Source organism: Nicotiana tabacum, chromosome 2 (assembly GCF_000715075.1).
Source record: "Nicotiana tabacum cultivar K326 chromosome 2, ASM71507v2, whole genome shotgun sequence".
In the NCBI taxonomy this organism is placed as follows: domain Eukaryota; kingdom Viridiplantae; phylum Streptophyta; class Magnoliopsida; order Solanales; family Solanaceae; genus Nicotiana; species Nicotiana tabacum.
Window position 1 is genome coordinate 115,588,993 of NC_134081.1, and position 18,010 is coordinate 115,607,002.

General features: G+C 38.2%; 1 protein-coding gene across 1 annotated transcript; it reads left to right on the forward strand.

The window, feature by feature from the left end:
* Nucleotides 1-351: 351 nt before the first annotated feature.
* Nucleotides 352-927, forward strand: LOC142167887 (uncharacterized). Its single transcript, XM_075228281.1, has 2 exons — nucleotides 352-751; nucleotides 866-927. The coding sequence occupies exons 1-2, from the start codon at nucleotides 352-354 to the stop codon at nucleotides 925-927; spliced, it is 462 nt and encodes a 153-aa protein (XP_075084382.1).
* Nucleotides 928-18,010: the final 17,083 nt, after the last annotated feature.

The window sequence follows — 18,010 nt, forward strand, 5'->3', positions numbered from 1 at the left end:
GTCGTTTGCTCAAAAGTCAACTCTCTGATCAACTCTTTCCATTTAAGCTTCTAAATAAGAATTGTTCTTTTAATTAAATTCCGAAAATCAAAGTCGACCACACCCATGGGTCATAATACATAATACGAAACTTCTTGAGACCTTAAGCCACTGAACGGGGCGTAAATTCTTAAAATGACAAGTTGGGTCGTTACATGTAGCTACTGCGTCATATGTGTTGGGGACAATTGTACGTATCACTTCAAGTCCACCAGCATAAATGAATCAACATTGTTCAAGGTTCGAAAATTCAACAGCTTGCACACACGCTCTTTGATGGACAACACATATATACAACGTAAACCTACTGCCATGGTAGTTGGCAGCATGGTGATGCCAAAATATGCGGATCCTAAGACAATATACACACCAAAAGACATACAAACTGACATGTTATCGGATCATGGTATGAATTTAACATACATGCAAGCTTGGAGAGCAAAGGAAAAGGCTTTGGAATTTTTGAGAGGTCATCTTGCTGATTCCTACAGTCACTTGCCGAATTATTTGTATATTCTGAAGAAAACTTATCCGGGGTCGATAGTGAAATTGCAGAAGACTGAAGATGATTGTTTCTTGTATGCATTTGTTACACTTAGTAGGTCCATCAAGGGTTGGGAGCATTGTAGGTCAGTTATAGTAGTTGATGGCACCTTCTTGAAGTCGACATATAGGGGAATCATGCTAACAAATAGAACAATGGATGCAGCAGGTAATGTAGATTAATTGTAAAAATATTGTTATAAAATTATTTTTGAGACTGTATTTTTTATATTTTTAAGTTTTATTACAGAAATTGAATTTATTTTTGCTACCTATGTGATAGGTAGCATATTACCACTAGCATACGCCGTTGTTGATTCAGAAAATGACGCTTTATGTAGGTGATTTTTTGATCAATTCAAACATGTATATGGTGAAAAACCAAATATGTGTGTTGTTTCGAACCGGAATGAGAGTATCTTGAGGGCAACATCTACTGTTTATATCGGTATGCCACAATATGCTTGCATGTGGCATATTTGGACAAATGTAAGGTCAAAGTTCAAGAAGGGTCATCTAAAGTTAAGCGAATTGTACTTTGCCCCAACGCGATCATACACGTTTGATGAATTTAATGAAAGAATGTCAAAGATTGAAGAGATCGACACACGTGTTAAAGCATGCATATACGATATTAGCTATCACATATGGTCTCGGGTACATGCTACGCTTAATAGAACGTGGACGATGACATCAAACATTACAGAGTCCTTGAATACGATAACCTAAGATGCAAGAGAGATGCCCGCAGTAGAACTATTAGAGTACACAATGACTCCTCTTGAACGTTGGACTAATGAAAAGTTATTGAATGCAAAGGGTACATTCATATACCTTGGGAAAAAATACAACAAAGAGTTGGAGAACAATGGGACATTATCGCAGAAGATGAGAGTAAGTTACAACCAATAACATCAAATCATTGATTCCATCAAACTAAATATATACTGATAATTGTAGAAATACTGTTGTATAATTGTAGTTATTTTATTTTATATTTGTTGCTGACAACTTACTGTGTGTTTGTAATGAAATTGTAGGTGAGGGATTTAACATATTACATCTATACTATGATAGATGGTGTGAAGCGCTTCATTGTTTGCCTTCAAAATAAGAGATGTAGTTGTAGACAATTCCATCTTGATGAACTTCCTTGTCCACATGCTTTGGCGGCTTTGAGGCATAGGAATGAGTCTTATGAAAACTATTGTTCTCCTTATTACACGAGGGAGAGCCTTCTGTAGACTTACGAAATACCAGTAGACCGCTACTTGATGAAAGCAAATGGAATTTGCCATAACATATAGATGAAGAAGTTGAAATGCTACCTACTGGGAAAAGTCAGCGAGGGAGACCTCAAAAACAAAGATACAAACCATATGAGGTAAATGCAAATAAGTACAAGGTTTCATGTGGCAACTGCGGACTAGAAAGGCATAACAAAAGATCTTGTAGGAATGCTCCCAAAAGGAAATAAAAATTGATACAGTTTAAAGATTTTTCTTTTACTGAGTACTGTTGATGATAATTTGTCCTTTAAGACACATGAAGTTGTATTTGTTCTGTTCTGGAGAATTATAGTTGTGGTGTAATTGTGTTGCTAATTTGAATAAAGATTGTCTCCTATAATGAATGTTTGATAAATAAATTTCTACTCTTAATGCAATTGGTTTGTAGTTGTTTTATTCAAATACAGTGTTTATTTATTACTTTTCAGCCTTTCCTAACAACACTGCTTAAATTGAATAGATTATGTATTTTTGTATAATAGTTGTAGAGATAATTGTAGTTATGCTGTAAAGAACTTATATAATACCAATATCGAGATCAAGTACTAACAACTTTCAACCAAAAAAAGCCACAGATATTTTCTATTCTAAGTAGTAGAATTCTGAACAAAATAACAAAACAAAAGGTAAAACAACTGTAGCACAAATCTGCTACAAATAAATTGCAGCTGACTTGTTCTTAATAAACAATTTGTCTACAACTTTACTACAATCCAGCTACAACTAAACACTTTAACTACAATGTTTCTACTAAAAAGGGCAACTAATTCTTCTTTTTCCGGACTTGTGTTCTCTCATTCACAGCTGGTGCACCTTTTCTTCTTGGATACGAGTGACGGAATTCGGCTAAAAATAATTTAAAATTCTAAAAATTGATCTATAAAAATATCCTTGTAGATTATTTGTTGGTAATTAGGCTATATGTAGATATAATGTAAATATAATGTAGATTATTTTCCATCAAATTGTGTTAAAATTGTTAAAATACCTATTTTACTGTTGCTGCCCAACACTGGTTTAGCACTACTGCCAGGATTTTGTTGTTTGTTCTTTTCTTTGTAATGCTCATCATTTTTTGTTGAACTGCCAGTAAAGTGCAAGCAGAATTTGTTAGGCTATATACTTTATGAATGCTAATATAAAAATAAACATGGTAAAAATCGTTGTCCAAAATGAATATATTTCAAATGAAACCTTAGCATCAATGTTAGTATCATGTTGACTTTTTATTGCCTGTAACACAGACTTGATGGAATCATTGAGTAACAGTCGAATGCTACCTAGTTCTTGAAAAACCTAAGGACAAAAAATGGTTATAATGTATCTCACAATTAGAGGCTTACAGATATATAAAGAAGACTAAAAATCTACAATTAGGTATACGTCTTTCTTGAACAATCCAAGGTCTGAACCGACCTTAAAATAGAAAGAGTTAAATAATTAATTTTCATAACATAAATTAAAGAAACCAGTTAGGATTACTTTAGATATTACTTTATCAACATCTTTTCTTAATTTTTTAAGTTGTTTCACAATATCTTTCTTGTCATCTATTCCCATTGCCTGCTTATGTCTAGATGGAGATGGAGCATCTGTTGGATGATCGGCCTTTGTTTCAGCTTCTTCAAGGATGTATTCAACTTTGTCTGGCAAAGTTATTCTAGAAAGCTCTTCTGGGACTTCAAGCATGTTGGTGAACTGAGTGAAAACAAATGTGAGGGACCTAGTCATCATATGTATGAAATGTGTAGATAATTTATATTATGTTGTCACGACCCAAAATCTACTATAGGTCATGATGGCGCCTAACGCCGCCGTCAGGCAAGCCAACATTTATTCATCAATTTATTTACTTATTTTATTACTTTCGAGATCATAGTCTTCATTACTTAAATAGTATAAAATAGAATTTACAGGGTAAAAAGGTAATAACTACGTGAACTACAATAATGAACAACCAGTAGGAACCCCCAAAATTCGGTGTCACAAGTGCATGAGCATTTTTCTAAGGAATACAATAATAATGAAATATCTATCCCGAATGTAGTAAGACAAAATAAAATAAACAGTATAATGGAGACTCGGTGGACTGCGATGTGTAGCCTGGAATGCTGCTCACATAAAATCTCCTCAACAGGTGCGCCTACGCGCCAAGGTGATCATCAAATGAACCTGTCAGATCCTGCACATTTAGTGCAGAAGTGCAGCATGAGTACGTAAATCAACGCGTACCCAGTAAGTATCTAGCCTAACCCCGGAGAAGTAGTGACGAGGGTTCGACATTGACACTTACTAAAGGCCCAATAAAACAATGTAATAAAACATGAGCAGATATGAAGCATACGGAAATGATAGAGTAAATTTGTAAGTTACATAATCTTCCAATTACTTCTTTTAAAGCAAGAATTTCTAAATCTTGTATTCTACATTAACGGTTATGAAAATGGAAAGTGTCATTATCGAATAAATAAGGAGTACCATATAAATGCCAGGCATCAGCGGAAAGATTAGCTCGTAAAAATTTGGACTACTAGTGATATAACGCACGATTCTGCCGAGGTCGTTCGGCCCGATCCAGAATAATATGTACACTGCCGAGGGTCGAGCGGCACGAACCATAGATGAATCTATATACTGTCGAGACGTTCGGCCCACTCCACAAAAAAAGTAAGAAAGTTATCGAATCACGAGACACGTGTTTACAATACCGCATATGAGCACAGAATAAATATAATCTTTATTATTCCTCAAATAACTCGCCCACAACTCAAAATATTAAGGCTTGGCCTAGTGTACATATAATTATTTCTAAATCAATTTCAATTATAACTTCAATTAATTAAGCCAACAGAATGAGTTCAAATAATTCAAATATTACATGATGAGATCCTAAGTCTACCCGGACATAAACATGTTATAGCTACGAACAGACTCTCGTCACCTCGTGCGTATGTAGTATCCACAACTAGTTGCACATAACAACAAATATCACCTAAGGGGTAGTTTCCCCCTCACAAGATTAGACATGAGACTTATCTCGCTCCGAAGTTCATAACCGGCTCCAAACACCTCAAACCAATGCCCGTTGATCCAAAACTATTCAAACAACATGAAAACCAATTAAAATATATTCTAATACCCATAATTAATCAATTTAAACAAATTTTCAACTCCGCTAAAAATGTCGATAAAGTCAACCCTCGGGCCCACATGCCCGGATTCCAAAAATTTTCAAAGATAAACCTTACACATAACACCACGAACTCAAATACATAATTCATTCCAGATTCCATATCCAATTTTGTGGTCAAAATCTAAAAATATCAATTTTCTAGGTTTTCTACCAAAATCCCAATTTCTATAAATTTCCATGCTTAAATTCATATACAAACCATGTATTTAACTCACAATGTGAAGAAATCACTTACCCCATGATAGTTGATAAAGATGGCACTCCAAAAGTGCTCCAAAATCGGCTCTCATAGATGAAATGAAGTGAGATTGAGCCCAACCTTCGTTTTAAACAAACACACGGCTCATCCCGACCTTCGCACCTACAGTCCAATAGCCGCTTCTGCGGCTCTGCACCTGCAGAAAATCCATCGCAGGTACGGCTCCAACTCAACCCAGCATCCTCCGCTTTTACAGCCCAAATAGCGCTTTTGCGCTTCTGCTTCTTCGGACAACAAGCACTTCTGCGCTTACGCACCTGCGTGCCAAAGTTTGCTCTTGTGGCCCCATACCTTCTTGGCCAAATCCGCTTCTACGATCTCCCCTCCGCATTTGTGGCTTCGCAGGTACAGGTATTTCCTCGCACCTGCGCTTATGCCCAGCTCGCCTAGAACCGCTTTTGCGACCCTCTTGTCCGCTTCTGCGGCTCCACACCTGCGGCCAAAACCTCGCAGGTGCGGTTACACCAGATGCCAGCTGCTTCAGCATTTCTCCTAGGTCCAAACTCGATCCATTTTCAATCCGACTCACACCCGAGGCCCCTGGGACCCCGTTAAAATATACCAACACATCCCAAAGTATAATACAAACTTAGTCAAAGTCTTAAAACACGTCAAACAACATCAAAATTATAAATCGACGGCCAAAATCTTTTTTTCAACTTTCCAACCTTCAAACTATGACGAACGCGTCCGATTCTGATCAAAACATTCTGGCAAGTCAAACTTAAGTATTTCTTAAACTTTTAAAATATCAACCTTCCTTAATAAGTATTGAAATGCTCCCGGGTTATTCGATACTCAACCCGAACATACGCCCAAGTCTGAAATCATCATATGAACCTATTAGAACCTTCAAATCCCAATTCCAAGGTCGTTTACTCAAAAGTCAAATCTTAACAAATTCTTCCAACTTAAAGCTTCCAAAATTAAAATTTTCTTCCAAATCAACTCCGAACTCCCCAAAATTTAATTTCGACCACATGTACAAGTCATAATACCTGAAGTGAAGCTATTCAAAGCCTCAAACCATTGAACGACGCGCTAGAGCTCAAAACGACCGGTCAGGTCGTTACATATATTGTCCGTCTAGAAGTAAAAAACATGTACCTTGATCCATGATGGTTTGATTATCCTCTCTTCCAATGCAGAAATTCATATCTTGTCCTTACTAGCTATCCAGTTAAGTATGCGGGATATCGAATTACCAACCCTTGTAGCTATATCAGTGTTCACTGTAGAGCAACACTCATACAACTAGATTTGCATAGCGAGTGGAAAACCTTGAATGAGATAAAAATGCACAGAAGAGTTCAGCTTATACCTAACAGATTGAAGCAATTGTGTATAAGCTTCGATACCCCATGCGAAATTCGCATACTGCCCCGAGTCCACCAAATAGAACCTAAAATGGTATATCAAACCATTATCTTTCTCTGAAAGACAGAGGAAGAATACTATCAGATAGAGAATACACAGCTTGACTGCATCCTTATCATTCACCCAACTACAGCTGGTTACAATTTGTTTCAAGTACGACTTCTCAACTTTTTCCTTGTTCGAAAAATTGCTCCTCATTATTTTACTGTCATACTTAGTTGTATAACCAAAGTCTATTACTTATGTAAAATATCTAAGGCCAGTGATAAGGGCAAACTCCCTTAACCCAAAGTTCAGCCTCTCACCCTTTATCTCTACTGTAAAAAAATGAGAACCGGATGCGTTCAATTCATACTTCATGAGAAGGTGAATTGCCTGATTTTGGCGACATATTTTGGGCAGGGAAAGAAAGTGCCCAAAACATGTCTTCTAAAATAACTTTAATCCATTTTCAGATAATAACACCTTGATTTGGCCAGAAACAGCAGGGTCGAATAATGTCTAGAACCTAGTGATGCCATAATCAATATCATGTGGTACAAAAAATATTTGATTCTGCACCAAAAGACAATAAATTAATAAAACTTGTTGAAAGACCAAAAAAATAAAATAATCACAATTCTACTACACTTTAGCTACAGTCAGAATGACATTCATACATTGCATACAAGTTACAAAATTAGTAAACATATATAACAATTGACTACATTGAAGCTACAAATGTAGTGATAAAATTATGTTTAGAGCAAAAAATTAGAAACTAACAATTAGACATAATATATACAATTTATTTACAGAAAATAAAATTAACATCTACAAATAGAGAAAATAATAACCAATAAAACCAACAAAATCATGCAGTACATTCCCTAACAAAATTATTTCAAATAATATATTGGAAATCTACAATTTCCAGAAAAATGTAGAAAAGTTGATAACCAACAACAAATATACACAATGTAGACAAAATTTCTACAAATACGGAAAAATAAAAAATAGGTATAGTCATGAGAATGAGATCAGATTTTGTAACTAAAAAAAAAAAAAGAATCAAAATTGTAACTACTAAAATTTTATCTTCCCCAATGACTATTGGGATATGGTTTTAGGAGATTTTTGAACCTTCTTCTTTTTTGAAGGTTTGACAGTATGAGAAACTTTGATTCTTTTTGCAGGTTTCGGGATAACTTCTTCTTCGACGAAATCATCATCACGAGCAATTTCTTTGCCCTTCCGCTTTACTGATTTAGCAGATGTCGAAGCTTCACCAGCATCCCTGTCATGCTTGAGTTTTGTTCGAGCTTCAACCCTAGCTTCACGAGGGGAAAGCTTGGACTTTGTCTCTTGTTTTGCATGTGTCGATTTCACAACTTTTTTGGGTGAATCCTATGAGAAAACACCCAAATCCAAAGTAGGAATATCACCAACATTAGCTTTTTTAGGGCTATTCTTTGGAACTCCTTTCTTCTTCATTGTAAGGGAAGGAAAATTTTAAGCTGTTACTGATTTCGTAGGATTTTGAGAGAGAATTCAGAAAGATTGAGAGAGATTATAAAAGATTTTTGAACAAAAATGGAAGAGAGCGTTAATAGAGGGAGAAAGTACAGAATCGTGGGGGGTATGAACAGAGAAACGTGGGGGAAGTGGGTTATGTACGTTAGCGAGATTATAAGAGTTAATTGATTCTCATTAAATTCCTAAAATGTATATAATTAGTAAATTGTATATGCCTATGTAATTAAATTAAAACTTGAGTAGGGAGGATAATAAAGTTTCAAATAGTGTATAGAAAGATAAAAATCTCCGTTTTTTCCGGCACTTTTTTTAGTCCATAAATAGACAGTTTGCCTTTTAAATCGTAAATAAATAAAGGACCGAGGTGACAGGCGTTTAAGCCCAGTGAACTATAAGTCGCATAACGAATTAGCGAACTGCATTTTTGTAATAACCCAAAAATTTATATATACTTATTAATTATGGAACTGGAGAATTAATTTTATTGATAGCTATTGGATTAATTACTAAGATAGTGAAGAAAATTTATATAGTGTACTAAATAAGAAATTAGTAGGCTTAATCTACAATTATACATAGTGAACAATAGGGTAAAATTCATAAATAGTCAGATTTACAGGTGATAATTGAAAAATAGCCACACTTTCAAAAGTAATCGAAATTTAGTCACTTTTCATGTAAAGATAAATCTGTACGAAAACACTGTTCAAAATTCGGAAAATATTCCAGTATAATATACTGCAGTTCAAATTTTTTACATGTGAACTTCCAGCATAATATACTGGAGTTCCAGCATAATATACCGGAGTTCTAGCACAATATACTGGAGTTCCAGTATAGTATACTGGTCCATCATAATATACTGGAAGTTCATACACAAGTGTTCCAATCTCCAGTATATTATGTTGGAACTTTTCGTGGGCTGGAGTTCCAGCATAATATGCTGGAAGTTCATACACAGGTGCACCAATCTCCAGTATATTATGCTGGAACTTTTCGTGTTGCAGTAAAATAGTGGCTATTTTTCAATAACTTTACAAACGCTGGTTATTTTTTAATTATCAGTCCGAAAACTGATTAGCCCATATTATTTTCACTGAACAATATTTTAGTAAATTTTGGATATTAGTAGGGAATGAAATAATGGGCCAAGCCCTTTTTTTAACGCTACTGTCAGGTCTGGAGAGTAAATATGTTTACAAAAAAAATTGACTTCTTAGTTCTAGGAATACGGAGAAAAAAAACCTAAAGCATAGACAGGAGTTTGGTAGCAAGCAGTTGGAATAAAAGGCTATAGAGGTCTTGGGTGGAGTTGACGTCGTCTTTCTTGCAACTTAATATTGGTGTCCAGGTATGTTATTAAGTCTACTCTATGGCTAAATTTTTGGGATAAATTAAGGAGAAAAATCACCGTGTTATCCATTTGTGATTATGACGAAAATTGAATTGGAAAATAAAGTGATCTGCACATTAATGTAATTTTGAAACTTCAGGAATATAAATATAATATAATAATAGAAACAACTTTTTAGTGAGGGATAAATTAAGCTCTTAAGGTTTCATTTTGGGAGACAAACTAATGTGCATAGGGAATCTGTCTCATACTTTTGCATACAAAGTTTGATTAGTTATATTTATATGTCCAGATAATACTTCACACTTCTATATAAGCCACGTATATGTGTGAAATTAACTTTCTATCAATGATACTTATAAAATAAGATTGATTGCTCTAGTGGTGAGCACCCCCACTTCCAATCAAGAAATTGTGAGTTTGAGTCACCTCAAGAGCAAGGTGGAGAGTTCTTGGAGTGAAGGAGCCGATGGTCTATTGGAAACAGCCTCTCTACCTCAGGGTAGAGGTAAGGTCTGTGTACGCACTACCCTCCCCATACCTCATTAGTGGGATTATACTAGGTTGTTGTTTATTTGTTTTTCAATGATACTTAGAGGTAATTTTTCTTCAGTCGAATGAGTTCTTGAATGTATGTAACCGAAGGTTAGCAGGGTATATATATAGAGTAACGAATTGTATTTTAGGACTGAGACATTATTTCATTTTTAGATTCATGATTTGAGGGAAGGTTGAGATGTAGCTCTAAGCCTGAAATTAAGAAAAATTAGGATTTGATATGAACTAGCATAATTGACATCTTTAATTAAAAAATTTGAATATATTGAGGTCATTGGAGGTTGTTTGGTTGGTGTTCTAGATGTTGCAAGATTGGGGACTTCCCGTTAGCGAAATAAGTGAGACTTTAAGGTTTGATACTTGATTTTCTAAAACCCGTTTTAAAAATATAGTTTCTGTGCCTGACGCATTTGTTAGGATAAGCGTGTTGTAACGACCCGATCGGTCGTTTTAGGAATTAACGTCTTGTTCGGTATGGTGTAGCTCTGTATTATGTATTATGATTTGCGTGTGTGGTCGAATTCGATTTTTTGGATGATTCAGAATTTATTTGGAAGAACAATTCATATTTTTAGAAGTTTAAGCGGTAAGAGTTTATCGGAGTTTGACTTTGGTGTAGACGACTCCGAAATGGTATTTTAATGATTCCAATGGCTTCGTATGGTCATTTTGGACTTAGGCGGGCATCATGATTGGTATTTGGAGGTCCGTAGATTGATTTAATGCATTTTGGCGAAAATTAAAAAGTTGCAGGTTTGGAAGGTTGAGAGGTTTGATCGGGAGTTGACTTTGTTGATATCGGGTTCGAAATTCGGTTTCGGGAGTTGGTATAGCTCTATTGTGTCATTTGGAACTTGCATGCAAAATTTGACGTCATTCCGGGTTGATTGTATATGCTTCGATGCGAGTTGTAGAATTTGAAAAATCATAAGTTCATCACATTCGATTCGAGGTGTGATTCATAGTGTTGATATTGTTTGATGTGATTTAAGACCTCGAGCAGATCCGTGTTATGTTATGAAACATGTTGGTATGTTTGGATGGGGTCCGAGGTGTGTTTCAGATGAGTTTCGGATAGTTTGCATGCTTTTGGTCAAGTGTGTTTCTGGTGCGTCACATCTGCGTATTTTGGAGTGCGAAGTTGTTGTCGCTTCTGTAATGTTGGGCCTGGCATGGCCGGCTGGAGCCTAAGGCCACTAAGGCAATGGCCTTAGGGCCCCAAAATTTATAAATAATATATATTAATAAATAATAATTATGCGTCATTGATAGAATTTTTAAATTATTTGGTTAAAATAGTTACGAAAAAAATCAGCTCGTACGCTCTCTGAAATCGATCTTGTGGACGAAGAGCTTTTCTCACAGCTTTGACCAGGTAAGACCCCCACCCCAGCCCACCACCACCCACCCCACCCCTGTCTTCTTTTCCTCTCTCTCCTGCGTTCTTCTTCTTCCCCCTTACTCCTCTCCCCCTTTTTTTTGCTTTTCAGATCTACCCCCCTCCCCTTTTTTTATATTTCCCTTTTCTTCTTCTCCTTTCTTTCTCTCCCCTATACCTCATCTCTTCCACCCCCGTCCCCCTATTTTCTGGCGCACTGATCTGGCCTAGCGGCGGTGGTGGTGGCGGCTGAGATAATTTTCCGGCGAGCCTCGGACAAAGCGGGTGGGAACTTCCAAAATATAGCTGTTGAGGACAATACCTTTCTCGGCACTCGTGGTGACTTCAGGTTCTATTATTCTTTCTTTCAATTTTCTATTCTGCTCGCGGAAGTTGGTACCTCCCGTTTTTCAGTTTCCTTTTGTTGTGTGAGTTAAATTGCTGGCATCTTACCTCGTACTAGTTTATTTACCGTATTAGTGTGCCTGTTGTTGCAACTTGTATTCTTCTTGTTTGGTCTGTTGCCTAGTGTGATAGTGATTCCCCTTACTCTGCCGTAGGTATAGTGGCTGTGGTCTGGGATGGTCGAGTGAGGTTATGTCCTCGGGGGAATGGGGGTGGGGCGGGAGGTAGGGCAGGGTTTAGGGGGTGGGGCGGGAGGCAAGGGAGGTAAAGGGAACAAAGGTGTCTGTAGGTTGAGAATTGGATCATGGAACGTAGGTACATTGACGGGTAAATCTATAGAGTTGGTGAAGATCCTCCAGAATAGGAGGGTCAATATAGCGTGTGTCCAGGAGACAAGGTGGGTAGGGTCGAGTGCGAGGGACGTGGACGGGTATAAACTTTGGTACTCAGGAGTCCAGAAAGGTAAGAATGGAGTGGGCATCTTGGTGGATAAGGAACTTAGAGAGTCTGTAGTTAAGGTTAGACGAGTGAATGATAGATTGATGATTATTAATTTGGTGGTTGGAGAGTGCACCCTAAACATCGTTAGCGCCTACGCGCCGCATGTGGGCCTAGATGAGGAGGTTAAACGGCGCTTCTGGGAAGAGTTAGATGAGATAGTGTGCCAGGTTCTGCCTGCTGAGAAGCTATTCATAGGAGGGGATTTCAATGGGCATATTGGGTCGACCGCATGTGGTTATGGCGAGGTGCATGGAGGCTTCAGTTTTGGGGAGAGAAGCGGAGGAGGTACATCGTTGTTGGACTTCGCTAAGGCTTTTGGGTTGGTGATTGCGAACTCTAGATTTCAGAAGAGGGAAGGGCATTTGGTTACTTTTCAAAATGCGGTGGCGAAGACCCAAATTGACTATCTCCTCCTCAGGAGGTGTGACAGAGGGTTGTGCAAGGATTGCAAGGTGATTCCGGGTGAGATACTCATGACGCAGCATAGGCTCTTGGTGATGGACATCGGTATTATGTTAAAGAGGAGGAAAAGGTCTACTCGAGGAAGAGCCTTAACTAAGGATAAAGCCCAAGCGTTGGAGGGGCGGTTGTCGGCTATGGGAGCTTAGAGGAGTAGTGGTGACGCGAGCACTATGTGGTCAACGATAGCAGACTATATTAGGGAGGCTGTGAGAGAGGTGTTAGGGGTCTCGACGGGCGTATCTGGTGGGCACAAAGGAGACTGGTGGTGGAATGAAGTGGTCCAAGGTAAAGTGGAAGCAAAGAAGTCGGCGTACTTAAAGTTAGTGGGGAGCATAGGTGAGGAGGAGAGGCGAGTGTGCATGGAGAGGTATAAGGCAACTAAGAAGGAGGCTAAGTTGGCGGTCACAGAGGCTAAGACTGCGGCTTATGGTCGTATGTACGAGGAACTGGGGAAAAAAGGTGGGGAAAAGAAGTTATTCCGGCTGGCCAAGTTGAAAGAGAGGAAGGCTCGGGATTTGGACCAAGTGAGATGCATCAAGGACGAAGATGGTAGAGTATTGATGGAAGATGCCCAGATTAAGAGAAGATGGCAGACCTACTTTCATAAACTTCTGAATGAAGAAGGGGATCGGGATATTGTGCTAGGCGAATTGGAGCATTCCGAGAGTCACCGTGACTTTGGGTACTGCAGGCGTATCGAGGTTGAGGAGGTCGTGGGAGCTATGCGTAAGATGAGTAGGGGCAGAGCGATCGGGCCAGACGAGATTCCGGTGGAATTTTGGAAGTGTATGGGGAGAGCAGGTTTGGAGTGGTTGACTAGGTTGTTTAATATTATTTTTAAGGGGAAGAGGATGCCGGATGAGTGGAGGTGGAGTACGGTGGTTCCATTGTATAAGAACAAAGATGATATCCAGAGTTGTAACAATTATAGGGGTATCAAATTACTGAGTCATACCATGAAAGTGTGGGAAAGGGTGGTTGAAGCGAGGGTGAGGATGACAGTGTCTGTATCCGACAACCAGTTCGTGTTCATGTCGGGTCGTTCGACTACAGAAGCTATACACCTTGTTAGAAGGTTGGTGGAACTATACAGAGAGAGGAAGAAGGATCTGCACATGGTGTTTATTGACCTAGAGAAAGCGTATGACAAGGTTCCTAGAGAAATTCTCTGGAGATGCCTGGAGGCAAAAGGTGTGTCGGTTCCCTACATTATGGCGATTAAGGACATGTATGATGGGGCTAAGACTCGGGTTAGGACAGTAGGAGGCGACTCTGAGCATTTTTCGGTTGTAATGGGGTTACACCAAGGTTCTGCGCTCAGTCCGTTCTTATTCGCCCTGGTGATGGACGCGTTAACACACCATATTCAAGGGGATGTGCCATGGTGCATGCTATTCGCCGATGACATAGTTTTGATTGATGAGTCGCGAGCCGGTGTTAACGAGAGGCTGGAGGTTTGGAGACAGGCTCTTGAATCTAAGGGTTTCAAGCTGAGCAGGACGAAGACGGAATACCTGGAGTGTAAGTTCAGCGCTAAGCCAGGGGAAGAGGGCGTGGATGTGAGGCTTGATTCGCAGGTCATCCCAAGTAGAGGCAGCTTCAAGTACCTTGGTTCGGTTATCCAGAGGGGAGGGGAGATCGACGAGGATGTCACACACCGTATTGGGGTAGGATGGATGAAGTGGAGGTTAGCATCTGGAGTCCTGTGTGACAAGAGAGTGCCACCGATACTCAAAGGTAAGTTTTATAAAGCGGTGGTTAGACCGGCCATGATGTATGGGGCTGAGTGTTGGTCCGTTAAGAACTCACATATCTAGAAGATGAAAGTAGCAGAAATGAGGATGTTGCAGTGGATGTGCGGGCACACTAGGATAGATAAGATTAGGAATGATGATATACGGGAGAAGGTGCATGTGGCTCCCATTGATGACAAGATGCGGGAAGCGAGGCTTAGATGGTTCGGACATGTTCAAAGGAGAAGCCCAGATGCTCCGGTACGGAGGTGTGAGTAGCTGGTTGTGGATGGCACGAGAAGAGGTAGAGGGCGACCTAAAAAGTATTGGGGAGAGGTGATCAGACAGGATATGGCGAGGCTCCAGATTTTCGAGGACATGACACTTGATAGGAAGATGTGGAGGTCGAGTATTAGGGTTGTAGGTTAGGAGGTAGTTGAGTCGTGCCTTACTTCGTACCATTGTGGGACTAGCTATGTAGGGTTTTTGTCTAAGATAGCTATTGGCAATGTTGTGGTTTACTATTTTGCTTTTCAGTGCATGTCCTATTTACTAGCTATCGCTTTTGCTTTGCATCTTTCTTCTAGATTTCATGGTGTTCCTATTTTTCTTATGATTGTTGTGGTGATACTAATATTTACTAATATTGTCTCCCTTTGCTTTGCATCTTTCTTATGGATTTCATGGTGTTCCTATTTATCCTATGATTGTTGTTGTGATACTAATATTGTTTCCTTTTTGTCATTTTGTCATTTTATCTTTTTATTTTTTTTGAGCCGAGGGTCTTTCGGAAACAGCCTCTCTACTCCTTCGGGGTAGGGGTAAGGTCTGCGTACACACTACCCTCCCCAGACCTCATTAGTGAGATTTTACTGGGTTGTTGTTGTTGTTGTTGTTGGTTAAAATAGTTATAGATAAAAGTTCTACGCATCTTAAATAGTAATAAACCGATCTTCTTACAATGTTAGTTTAGAATAATTTTTCTTAATTCTTTGAGTGCCTTTGTAAATATTTTTCAAGCTACTTTGATAAGTAGCTATTAAACGTTATCCTTAATATTGAATGACTCTTGAAACATAATAGTTGCTACAGTATTATTAATTTCAACTTATATTTAGAATTAAAAGTACTAAGAGAAACTGTATATGTAGAAGAATACTCTAATTGATAAACTCAATCAGGTAAAATATTAATTCAATCACCGTTAACAATTTCTATATCAGTTGCCTCTGTTGAAAAAGTTTTTCAAAACTAAATCAATAAAGTTCAATATAATAACACAAGAGAGATCAAACAAATTGGTTAGACATTGGCAATAATTAAAATTAATTATAACTTCTTTAGATTTTGATAAATTATAAGAGTTAAAAAAATTAAAAAATTTATGGCCTCGCTTTTTATTTTCGCCTTGGGCCCCATATTATGTCGAGCCGCCCCTTGGGCATGGGCGGGAGTTCCGCTTCTGCGGGTTGGCGAACGCAAGTGCATGGCAACATCTGCGGTAAGCCCATCGCAGATGCGAGTTTATGGCGCCGCTTTTGCAGTTTTTGTCTCGCTTTTGCGGTATCACAGGTGCTACCTTCCTTGCGCAGATGCGAAGCTTGGGCTGGTAGATTGTCTTCGCAGATGCGAGCCATAGCTCGCAAATGCGGGCTCGTAGATGCGTGTTTTTGTCCGCAAGTGCGGAAGTGCTGGGCAGAAAGATTTAAATTCGAGGGTTTGGTTTCATTACTTATTTTTGGACCTAGGGAGCTCGGTTAGTGACGAATTTTGTGGGCTTTTCAAGAAAATCATTAGGATAAGTGTTCTTTACCCGAATTTTATTATATTTCATGAATCCGTTGTTATTTTCATCATTTAATTAGTGATTTAAATTGAAAATTTTGGGGAAAATTGTGAAAACTTCTTACACTAAACTTGGAGATTTGAAAGGTAATTTGAAATCGGATTTGAGTAATTTTTGTATGGTTGGACTCGGTACCAAATGAATGTTCGAATTTTGTAATTTTGGTCGGGTTTAGAGATGCGGGCTCGAGGTTAACTTTTTTGAGTTGACTTTTTATTTCTCTTTCAAGATCGAAGATTTATTATTCGGAATTGTTTTCTATGATTTTTATTTATGATGTTAAGTTATTATGGCTAGATTTGAGCCGACTAGATATTGTTTCACATGAGAAGGACATTTTAGATTATCGGTCTAGCTTCTTTGAGGTAAGTATCTTGCCTAACTTTGTGTGAGAAAACTACCCCTTAGGATTTGAGTCACTTGTGCTAATTTCGTCATGTGAAGGTCGTGTACGCGAGTTGACGAGTACGTACTCGGGCTTATTTGTGGAAATTTGACCGTTTAGGGCTCTTAGATTCTTATGTTCATTAAAAATAAAGTTGTCTTATCATGTTAAATCCTCCATTCTAAATTCACTCTTACGTGTCTTATTTGGGTTTGATTGATTCAGGTTGACCATTGTTGGCAATAAACTCTTATGTGCCTTAATTGAAGTTGTCGCCTCTTTTATTGCCATGCTGTCTTTTTCGTAATTGCTTAACCTTAATTTAAGTTATTGTCTGTAATTGATTAATCTTAATTAAAGTTTTTGTTATCCATTTCATTGTTGACTTATCCTTATTTGGAATCTTCGATTCATGCTATCTCTCTTATCATCGAGTTGTACTTATACGGAATCATTGTTACGTATTATCTCTCTCCTTGTCGAGCTATTCTTGTTGAAACCATTATTACCAATGGTGTCTTTCATTGTGAGCTCGTTCTTCCATTTCCTTATGTTATGTAGTTTTTGTGTTGATTTACTTGATGTACTCTCGTGTTATTATTATTGTTGTTGTTGTTGTTGTTGTACTCATTGTTGTTGAACCGAGGGCTATGCGTGGTTATGGTATGAAAATTATTTTGAGGAAAAGTTGTGGCATATGGGCACATGTGGTGAAAGACCTTATATTGTGTTGTTATGTTTTTGGCACACGTGGTATTGTTGAGAGGATTATCGGGGGCTCATGAACGCACACCTTTGGCCAATTTGATTCGCTGGAGAGATAAACCAGTGGCCCTTTCCATTGTACAAGCAAGATTGGTTGGACTAGCTCACTTTTCTATAGGTTATATATTCACTTATGTGGCTTTCTTGATTGCCTCTACGTCGGGCGAGCCGTCTATCGAATCGTTGCAATTGATGTTCAATCCCGAAGAGAAGGAAAATATCTCCGGATGGTGGATTTTTACGGTCCAATAAAGAATCAAACTTATTTAAATGTTCCTGTTATTTTATATTTCCTTGAAAAAGGGGCTCAACCTACAGGAACTATTCAACATATTTTAAAGAAGACGAAGGTTTTTAAGGAATTTCGTCCTCATCAATCCTAATCAACCGAAATTCAATTAAGGAAAT

Excerpts from the sequence above, each read along its gene's own strand:
- LOC142167887 (XM_075228281.1), top strand. The coding sequence starts at position 352 with ATGGTAGTTGGCAGCATGGTGATGCCAAAATATGCGGATCCTAAGACA. Across the intron at positions 752-865 it reads TAGAACAATGGATGCAGCAG|GTAGCATATTACCACTAGCA; the intron begins GTAATGTAGATT and ends CCTATGTGATAG.